General features: G+C 39.6%; 2 protein-coding genes across 2 annotated transcripts in view; one reads left to right on the top strand and one right to left on the bottom strand.

The window, feature by feature from the left end:
• Nucleotides 1-2874: 2874 nt before the first annotated feature.
• Nucleotides 2875-7409, bottom strand: ttc8 (tetratricopeptide repeat domain 8). Its single transcript, XM_074692838.1, has 14 exons — nt 7213-7409; nt 6598-6718; nt 6442-6505; nt 6197-6356; nt 5802-5891; nt 5671-5715; nt 5481-5566; nt 5297-5384; nt 5073-5183; nt 4828-4967; nt 4557-4731; nt 4335-4457; nt 3638-3721; nt 2875-3525 (listed from the first exon to the last, which is right to left on the bottom strand). Exons 1-14 carry the CDS (start codon nt 7324-7326, stop codon nt 3409-3411), a joined length of 1518 nt encoding a protein of 505 aa, XP_074548939.1. The 5' UTR covers nt 7327-7409; the 3' UTR covers nt 2875-3408.
• A 1268-nt stretch (nt 7410-8677) lies between these two features.
• Nucleotides 8678-11107, top strand: part of eml5 (EMAP like 5) — a 46050-nt gene continuing 43620 nt past the window's right edge. The window contains exon 1 of the mRNA XM_074691754.1: nt 8678-9204. Within this exon, the coding sequence (XP_074547855.1) occupies nt 9008-9204 (197 nt within the window). The 5' untranslated portion in view covers nt 8678-9007. The remainder of the gene's footprint in view (nt 9205-11107) is intronic.

The following is an 11107-nucleotide window of genomic DNA, read 5'->3' as shown; positions in this document are numbered from 1 at the left end:
GTCTGTGCTCATTTTAACCAAAATGGAGGACAGAGGTGGCACTTTTGATGGCAGATTTAACAAACTGGTTAGCGAAGAGGACTTCAGCTCAGATGACAACACACTCTACCCAAAACAAGAGCGGCAACAAGGTAATTTAGACACTAACAATACCTGTGCAACCTGTAGTTAGCTGTTTGTGCTCCATAGTCAAAATAGTCAATGCAAAGCTAAGGCTACTTTTGATGTTTCTCAGTCATTGAAAAGGATGGATGGATAAGCTTCTGTTTGTTTATTGTTTATATTATTCTTGTTAGAATATGTGATCCAGTTCATATCTCACATTGATATGACTTATATCATAACTTTGTTTCATGTAGTGTCCATGTCCATGGTTGGACCTGAATCCAGTCTGAATCAATACAAACTCTTAGCGTTGTGCCTGGCAGTGTTTGCTGTCATTCTTCTAGCAGTGGACATTGGGCTTGGAGTTTATTGTAAGTCACAGTTTATTTTTAAATCTCTCCTAAACACATGTTGATGCCAAAACACTGTGGTGTTAGATGTTTATGGCAAGTTGAGTAAAAATCATCTTTAAGGTGAAAACCCTGATGGAAGTTGAATCACTGCTAGTAAATGCTACCGCTAAAGGCTACTCAAATATATTACTAACAAAAAGAAAGAGGGCAAAGCAAATGCTTGAATTTAAGATAAAAAAATCAACCTTTCTTCTGTTCCGTCTGGCTTTAGCCGCAAGAGGACTCTTAGGGAAGAAGCCTGTTTAGAAACATTAGTTGCTAGCTAAACATAATTTAGCAGCTAGCCAGTTTTATTGCAAGAGGCAAATGGTTTTATAAGGTGAATTACATGAAAAACATGATTCTAAATGTACGCTAATGTCATGCAGTATGTACAGCTACTGTTTCTCTATAAGTGACGGCTAACTCGCTATGTTGACTACATATATTATAGATGCTGATAAAAGCTTGTTTGCACTCCCAAAAATCATTTAGAGGGCAGTTATTTCAGTATTAATTAAATAAAAAGATAATTTTACATCATATCTGATAATTTTTGTCTATATCTTTACAAACATGCTCATGGCCACAAGACAGTATCTCTCAACAGCTCAGGAGCGCCCTCTTCTGAGCTATTTGCAGTATGACGTCTGACTGTTAATCTTTCTTCTTCAGTATGTGTTCAGACTATGTTTGACAAGAACAGGAGGGAATAAAATATAAAAATGAACACACTTAACTTCTGTTATTGTACTGGGATGATTTAAATTAAAGTTTTAGGGTCTTGCTTGAGTAACAGTGTCTCTTCCACTTACAGATTACAAACTTACAGATGGGCTCTATTTAGTTACGGACATCAACAGTGAGTTGGCCAAACTTCAGACTTCTTACAACACTGTGGTACAAAGAAGGGATGAAGCCAAGAAAGAGTTGGCAAAGGTACTTTATGAGAAGCAACTTATCCAATGGGAGATCGAACACCAGAGTGGAAAATGTGAAGCCTATGAAAGAGAGGCCGACAGAACTCAAGCTGAAATTGCAACACTCAACTCACATCTGCCAATGTTGAGTAAGAGCTTTAGTTTTTTCTTCTTCTATCATTTGTTACTTTAACAGCTGGTCTGATTGTGTCTAAATACATGGTTACTGTGGCTTGACCAATAACACATCATCATTCCACCTTCTTTGCCAACAGAGGAGGGCTGCAGACACTGTTTAGCTGGATGGACTTTCATAAGCTCCGTGTGTTACTACTTCGCTTTCTCCAGTGTTTTAGCACGCAGATCATGGCAAGATGCCAGAGACTTCTGCAGGAAGCAAGGAGGCGACTTGGCAATGATTAACAGCAGAGAGAAAAATGTAAGACTCCACTAGAAACACATGGATATTTTGGGACAAAATCTGGAATGCCAATAGTTTGGCCACTTTTGCTCTCTGTTCTAATTTCTTAACAGGAGAAGGTGTTTCCAACAAAATAAATGAATATTTGTGTGTTTGTGTGTGTACATGTACTGATGTTGTCAGCTGGCAGTAACCGAGTTGATAAAAGGTTATTATGACGGCGTGAGTATGATGGCCCATAGTGGTTTCTGGATCGGATTGAGAGACGTGGATGAGGAAGGGACTTGGAGATGGACGGATGGAACAAGACTAACTGAAAGGTAACAGTTGCATTCTCATGCCACTCTTAAAAGCAGAAGGGTAATTACTTCCAAAAAAACCCCAAAGAGCTGACATTAACCCAACAAAACCTGACCTGTCATTTGTTTCAGTTTCTGGAATACTGGAGAGCCCAACAATGCAGGAAATGAGGACTGTGCAGCTACATACCCGAAACAAAACCCCTTTTACGCCTGGAATGATGCTCCATGCAATTATCATCTGAAATGGATTTGCGAAATGGCACCAAGGTTGTCAAACTAATTTTGTCATTGTGTTACAAATACACATTTTAATCTTAGTAAACAAACAATCCCATTGGCATCAAATTGTTCTTTTATTGTCAGTATTTTTGAAACTAAAAAATAGCAATAAAGGTTCAAATTTGAAAAATACTTCAGATTTGTAAAACCACTAATAAAATGATGTTTTTTCTTAATTCAAGTTAATAAATAAAGTCTTAACTTTTACATCATACAAAAGGTACATGTTTCTACCAGAGCTGAACACCAAGTTTCCAGTTCATTAAAATAAATACTTGAAATGCTTTCAGATAACCAGCTCATTGCATGAAAAACACAGCAATCAGAGTATTGAAATGTGAAATAAACCTTTCAGCTGTTGCAGACTACTTTGACAATTAATCACTGGCATGAATATAACGATGGGTGTCATTTCCAGTCTACAAAAGTGAAGCCAAAGTATTTCTCTTGACTGACCGAGGAGTTTAGTATTCAGAAATCATGTCATGCTAAAATTTGGGTTTGATGCTATGATAAATATAGGGGTATGTCTTCACCGCCATTCAACAGAAGGATGCTGTGACACAGTGTCCAACCTTAAATGCAGTCAAAGCAATAAATGATTAGAGCCTCCAGAAGTTTTCAAATATAATTTAAACCTCTCTATATCCAGTGAAATATATATGAATGGTGGGAACAATACAGATACCTGGTAATAGAGTTGCTGGGGGTAGAAAAAGGGGAGAATGGGAAAAATGGCAAAAAAGTGCAAATGAAAAGACATAAAATGAGGTGAGTCATACCCAAATGCAACACCATGATAAAGTGTTAACTTAGTGCAGAGATACCTTTGTTTTACATTAACAAGGACCAGAGCTACATTTTCATGTCTGACTGACCTGCCAGCATTTTAAGCATTTACCTTTTACTCACTACAACAGCGTCTCTGGCCTGAGTCAACTTTCTATTCAGACCACACAGCTTGGATTTTTAGGAATCTGGCCTGTTGCTCACAGCGCAGAAAAGTGCTGGCGAAGTTGCTTTAGAAGCTGCTGAGTGTCGACGTGCTCAGGAAAAGAGTCCTCAGACTTCTGTGCTGCAGTATAGCTGCTCTGAAGGTCCCCAATCTGGACAGAAACACAAAGCATCAGTTTAGCAAATTGTATCATGGAGGTCATACTTGAAGTTTTGGCTAATGGGCAGTTTTGAAATTATATTTTGCAGGTGAACAGACATTACCTTTTCAGAGAGAATGGAGAGGTTGAAGTGTGGCTCATACATGTGAGGGGCCAGTGATTCAGCAGTCTGCAGAAAGGCTTTGGACTGGAGGGATAGACAACTTTGTATTTACAGCCTTTAACTTTTAAAGAATTAAGATCCAACAGAAACACCATTTGTGACTCCAGATCTCAACACTGACATCTCTGACACTTTGTACCTGATGTAAGGAAGAAAGCAGAAATCTGTTCTGAATTGCAGCTTTTTTTCTTACTTTTTGTGCCTGGGTATGGGCAGGACGTCTTAAAAATCAGACACCGAAGACACAACTCTGACATTTTGTAAGCTAGGAGTCACTTAAGGTTATCTGCCTTCATGTTATGATAGTGTGTTGCAATAAGCTTTTGAGGCAAAAAGTGGATACAAATCAAGCTGACATCAAAGAAGTAGATCTTTTTCTACTTCTTGATCTTATCTGAGCTTGAGTTAGCATGACATGAAGCTAACAGGATGGCATTTAGCTGTATAAATGCATGGAAGTAACCAGAAAATATTCTCTGGGATTTCTACCTCCAAATTTAATCTTAATGTCTGTTTAAAAGCGGAAGCAGTCTGCTTCAGAACATCATATTAGAGGGTCTTTGAGGACACCAATGATCGTATACTTCTTATTATTAAAAGTTAATTTAAAAGTTACAGAGATTAAAAATGATATTACCTGTTCGATATGGCCTTTGCGTAGCTCCAGCACAGCCAGGTTATTGTATGCCTCAGCATGGTCATTATTAAAAGCTAAAGCCAGTTTAAAACACTGGTAGGCCAGAGTCAAGTCCCCAATGCCCTGTAAACACAGAACATGAACTTTTTCCCAATCCTTTTTAAGTAAATGATGTAAGCTTGTGATTATTATTTGTAGAGAGATCAGCGATTGTTAGCTCACCACAGCTACATGTCCAATGTTATACCAGACATCCGCCTGCTCTTCATCATTGGCCACCAGAGCCAGAGCCCTCTCAAACGAGGACAGAGTCATGTCGTACTGCTGTGCATAGAAGCAGCACAGGCCCAGGTTGTTGTACAGCTGGCAGTTATACACCCCCATCTGGAGAAGCCGTCTAGTGGGGAGAGGAGCTTAATGAATCCCAGGTTGGATAAACCTTCCACATAATGTGACAGTTCAATATTGACATGGCACACAGAGCTTATCTGACCTGTAGAAGCGCAGAGCGATCTCAGGCTGATCAGTGTAAAAGTGATTGCTGCCGATGCAGGCAATAGCCTCGACATGAGTGTTGTCCTGCTTCAGAACGTCTTTGTAGTACTCTGTGGCTGATGAGATGTTGTTCATCTCCTGTGACAACAGCACAAAATACAGTACATGGAGCATATGGTTCCCTTGTATCTGGAGGGAGGACTGGGTGGACTTAACAGCAAGAACAATAGTGACATACTATACCTCATGTATCCGGGCAATTCCTGTTAGAAGGGTAACTTCACCAGGAAAGTGATCCAGGCCTTGTTTGAAAAGGTTGAGCGCTGTGATTGGTTGATCCAGGCGCTGGTACACCTGAGGAGTAACATGCACAAGATTTATTAGTAAGCAAACAGCTGGGTCATAGGAAGAGTATTATACTTGTGCAAAAAGCCTGTAATGTGAAGGAAAGGTACAATGATCCTTACTTTTGCAAGGTAGAGATATGTGTCCACCACTTCTTGGTGGTTTAGAGCTGAGCGAAATTGTTTTTCTGCTTCCCGATACAAACCAAGCCTGTAAATGACACATTAATGTGTGCATTATTATAAAAACTTTGTTAAAAGTGGGTAACATTAAGTCACCAAACTGTAATGTTTATGAGTTATTCACCTGTAGTAGCATTTTCCTAGCTGAACTTTCCACCACCAGTCTTTGAACTGAGCATGCTCGGTAGCCTGAGCTGCCAAATCCAAAGCCTTAACAGGACAGAGAGTGTTTATGATGTGTGGACAACAGCCGACATACTAAACATGAACCACAATTTATTTTTCTTTCTCACAAAGATTCAAGCAACACTTACATTCTTAACGTCATTTTCATGATGGAAGATATACTCAAAAAGAGTCTGGGAGGGACAACGATGGTTACTTAACATTTATGTTACACACATGATCTTGAATAATTTGATGAAAGTAACATTCTCAGCCTTACCCTGGATAAATTTGGCTTTTGGGAATACTTGGCCAGATTTAGCCTGGACAAGTTTATAAATGGTCCCTCTGGATTGGTTAACATTGAAGCCTAGAGAAACAGCAGGGCAAAATGTCATGATAAAAGTCTCATACCGTCTCTAAGGCAAATTCAGCAAAAAGAACTTGGTAAAAGAATCATTGACATCCAACACTGGAGAGGTGTCATTTATGTCAAATGAAATGGAAGTAACACTTAAAAACAGTTAATCAAACTAACTAATTATACTAAACCAGCATTAACTGACCATATTATTGGTTTTAATACAAAATTTCCTGTGGAAAGTAATCATTATTGTGTTGGATACAGATCTTTACATTTGCTGCAGGAAGAAACTTGCTCTCAAATTTACTTACAGTTCCCAGGCGAATATGTCTACCAGAAGCACTGGTCACAGGCCGTGCAGTGCTTGCAGTTCGTGGGGTCTTGATGGCCTGCTCCATTGTACCTGGACGCCCTGACTGTGTACTGGGTCGCACAAATCCTGTGATAGGACGGCCTGACTGTGTCATTGGCCTTGAATTAAGAAAGATGACTCAGGCAACTTATTTCATACTTTATCTGAGTTCTTTTCAGTGTTAGAAATGTCATCGTCTTATACCTGACAGCTTGTGAAGGACCACCACCCTGACTGGTTCCAGGGAGTCTCAGCGATGTCCCAGGTCCTGGAAAAAAAGGCTTATTTACTTTTTTAAAAAAGTTCAACTTAGTAACTGTATGATCCAAAGATAATTTAATGTAAGATTTTTTATCATACGTGCTACTTGAGCTATGGAGCTTTCATCCAGCATCATCTCAGCAATTCCCTCCTGGTCAACCTCAATTTCATCGATGTATACCATCTCTGTAAGAGCCCGAGTTTTCAAACTCCACGCAGCCTGCAAAACACAAAGCATCACTCATATCAGTTCCTTGGGATACCTCCTACTTGTTGCAGCCATGGACTGAGTTGTACCATTCAAATGATTAAGAATGAAAATAAATGAAAAAGATTACAGCCTATGGTCACAGTTACCTCTGCGATAGGCAAGGAGGAGTCCTTAAGTCAGCATGCAGTAAATTATTGCGAGAAGAAGAAGAAGAAGACAGATGAGGATGGGTGTGAATGGAAAAAAATAAAATGAAGACGGAGCACAGAGAAAAAGAATCAAAACTGTAATAGGTAAAGTAGCGACTACAAGTGTGTTCCCGCGACGGCAGGAATGAATGCTGTTTCAGGAAAAGTAACTAAAAGTTCAATTTGTAAAACCAAAGGGACTTTACTAATCTGGATTATAGAGTTCCTGTGTGTTAATGGAAGCATACAAACAGGCTTTTCCTAATGGATAATCGCTAGCATGCTAGGCTAGCCCAGCTAACTACATCACAGTACCTGGTCGTACGGGTTTTCTTGAAGTATTTGAGAGCAAATATCAGAGCATTGTTGAAGCTTTCGTCTCCTGAAATAGCTCCACGCCAAAAACATAGGGTCCATCGTCACCTCCATCGCTCCGTCGACAAAAATCAGTGTAGTAGTTGGCTAACAAGCTGTTCAGAGGAGCAGAGACGACAGTAAGCTTCCTCTGTCGCTCAGCAACGACAGGGGGGCGGGTCTCTCCCTGCGCAATTTCCGCATAAAAACCAAAATAAAACTGAATAAAATAAAAGTAAAGTAAAGGTCAAAACCAGATTATAACTGGATTCACAAAGCCCAAACAGGCTCAGTACAAAACAGTTAAAAAAATAAAATAAATTAAAAAAAATAAAACGTTTTATTAAATGGTAGAACTCAGAGATAACTTGGCGGTTGTGCATATCCGTTTACATCGCTGCAAATTGCTGTAGGTGATATTTATAATACCAACTTAAAATGTAATTTTTTACTCTGTCATTGCTGTATGCGCGGATGTCGTGTTTGTAGTGTTACTGGTCCTTTGTGAACTATATCTTAAAAAATTACCTTTTACAAGTTCATATTTCCAGGTCTTTGTCAGTATATTTCATCTTCATTTTATGGAAAGGAAAAAAGTTTCTGTTTGGTACAGTAAGATAAAAGGATTAACTATGATTATAATGGTGCGCAAGGCAATGTAAACCGAATGAGGAAAGTGCCTTTTGAGAAAATTGAATTATTTTTCCTCATTTCAGAACATTTTGAGCTGTTTGGGAAATAAGTTGTTTTTTTCTCTCAGTGAAGAGAGCTGTTGAGTTTTAAAGGATTTCTTTTCAATACCATATTTTTTAATTTACAAACTTAGATATAAAAGTTTAGATGATTTCTGTGTTTCCAAGAAACACAATAAGCAGAGACATAGCTATCATTTTGATTATGTGCAAGTACTCTTAAATGTGCGCAGGATATTGTTATTATAAGAAAGTAATTTTAATATAAATCCAAACATAAATTCAGTAGGAGGAAATACAACATAGTAGTTTTATTTTATTTAATTCATTGTATACCTACTACTTATTTCTTGTACGACCCTATTCATCTCATTTCCAACTGTTGTATTATGTAAAGAGCAATAGTAATACCATATTTCCCAATGGGATTAATTAAGTATATTGATTCTTGATTCATAATTGTTTGAAGATGGTATTCTGCCAAAATGTATGCTACAAAAGAGTGAATTTTGTAAAAAAAAAAAAAAAAAAAAAAAAAAAAAAAAAGCCAGCAAGATTTGATTCTGTCTTTAAATGTTCTTGAGTGGTTTCTAACCTAGCATAACTTTTTTTGCGTTAACTAAATTAATCCCTCCTGCTTTTTCCTCTTTAGCATGATTTACAGGATCTGATTGGTTAATAGGCTGATTCGCCGTCATTGTGGGCGGGGCTTGTGGAATAACAGAGCAGCTCCATCTTTGTAGGATTTGACAGGAGCTTTGACCTGTGTCGAAGAGGACCGCGAGCCCCGGGCTGAGGAAGTACGAGACGATTCTCACAATGAAAACAGCTGCTTAGAAACCTGTTTCTCCCACAGAGACAACGAGTTTTCATCTCGTCAGACGGGAAGACTTTAAATTCTTATGACCCTCGAAAATGCCCAATTTCAACGCGCGAGCTGGACTGGTGGAAATGCAACGGAACTAATGGGGCACGCGGGCTTAAAATAAATCCTTTTTGGTGAATGACACTGTTTCAGAAAACCTGCGTGATCGCGACAGAGAGACAGACACGGAAGTGCGGACATGGCTGACAGGACTGCTCCCAACTGCCACCTGAGACTGGAGTGGGTGTACGGATACCGGGGACATCAGTGCCGCAACAACCTGTATTACACCGCCGCCAAGGAAATAGTCTATTTTGTCGCCGGTGTGGGAGTTGTGTATAACACCCGGGAGCACAAGCAGAAATTTTACCTTGGGCACAACGATGACATAATCAGGTAGTGTAACCACACAAACACACTTGCATATAACAGTTCAGCACCTCGGACAGCAGCAGACCCATAGCTGAGTATGAACTGATACTGTATTGCTGTCAGTGTAGGAGCTGGTGTCACCTTGTGAAATGTAACACGAGATTGCTTTAGCCCCCTATATATCACTCAAAGGGGCATCCAGCTGAAAGAAAAGAAAAAGACATTTAATAATGGAATCTGCAAAGAGGGTCTGGGGTCTTGGAGACAATCGAGCAGAGCAAGTGCTCCCATCCAGATGGAGAGTGGTTTCTGTCGCTGCTCTGGATCCTACTGCTACCCTTCCTAATGTCTCCATAAGAAGTTGTATTATATCAGTAAACATTAAACCTAGTTTCACCTATAATATTGGAATAGATTTGACTGTGTAACTGCACCTTTAAATTTATATATATAGGGTCAAATATATCTTAAGAATTTTGACATCATTTTTTTTAAATTAGAGCTCAAACACTTGCTTTAGAAATACTATTAGTTTTAGTTTTTGGTTGATTGTATTTTCAGTTTAAAAGTTGAGGCTTCAGACATCAAAATGTATATATATTTTTTTGCCATCTTGTAGATAGCAATTTTAAAAACATACTTGAACACATATGACGATTATTTCTCTAGGCTACCTTTATTTAAAGGATAGCTTAGTGTGGCAGGTGAGACAGAAGGGATTTCAGGCATCAAGGGGCCAGGGATCTAAGTTGAACCCAGACCCAGAAGCTAGCCTCTGTACATGGGACCACTTGTCCACTGACTTTGCTACATCAGTTTTACCTCAATATATTTCAGAGCTTCCCCAATCCAGCCCACATGCCTCATCTTGTTATTTTGATTGCTTTAAAGTGCAGCTTTGAAGGCATCGCATAAACCTAGCCTTCACTGAATGGAGCTTTGGCTTCCAAAGCTTGAATCACCTTCTCCATGATAACACAGAGCAGAGTAAGAAGTGTTACATCACACATGCAATGAACCACCTGCCTTTCTTCTAACTGCTCCTCAGCATGCCACACAACAACAACCCATGTCCAACGCTCTAGTGCTTGACATGTGTGTGTGTGTGTGTGTGTGTGTGTGTGTGTGTGTGTGTGTGGGTTGGCCTGGAGATGACGAGTATTATATAGTGTGTCGGCAGTCAGCTGGACTCCTGCTCCATTATTAATGGGACAACAGAGATGCTCAGTAACCCCGGGCTGCCCTGTGGGTGAAGATCCTGAGTTCAAACACATAGCTGGACGAGTCACTGACAAGAACCGAAGTGTGGTGCAAAAATACAGCATGAAATCAAAAAACTCATAAATATGCACCAAAATATTGAATTGGCGATTCATCATATTGTCCATCTGTGCTCACTAATATGAGCAAATTGGTAAGGATGCAGTCAGATTCAGTCCTTATGGTGTTGTTTGGGCTTCTTAAGAATGATATTACCTTCTGCCCAAACATACTGTCATACTGTCTTCTTAAGTCCACCTAACAGTGGCCAGGTCAGGGTCGTTTTTATCTCAGGTCTTCTCAGCAGATTGGGAGCTGAATAACTGTTGGACGTCTCTCCTCACGTTGCACTAACTCATGTGGAATGGATGCTGCCCCCTCAGATAGCAGAAACCTCCCTCTTTCCTCTCCTTGATCTATTCTGGTTGCAGCTTTATTTTGTCTGTGTGCTACATATGAACTGGTGTTTTACTCCAGGAAATTAATTGCCCGTCTTGTTTCTCAAATTCTGGGTCTAGTGCTGTCCTGCAGCCTCTTTCAGTCAGTCTCTCTGTCTGGTTTTTGTGTGAGTTAGAGGCTGAGCTGTCCATGGCAGCAGATGAGATCCAGGATAGTCTGCCCTTTCATTTGTTGTCATCAGGAGGAATTCATAGTTTGCTTGGCAATA

Source organism: Halichoeres trimaculatus, unplaced genomic scaffold (assembly GCF_033239565.1).
Source record: "Halichoeres trimaculatus isolate MK-OKI-2021-1 unplaced genomic scaffold, fHalTri1.1 fHalTri1_scaffold_17, whole genome shotgun sequence".
Taxonomy (NCBI): Eukaryota; Metazoa; Chordata; class Actinopteri; order Labriformes; family Labridae; genus Halichoeres; species Halichoeres trimaculatus.
Note: the sequence above shows the minus strand (reverse complement) of the source record. Positions and strands in the feature narration are given on the sequence as shown.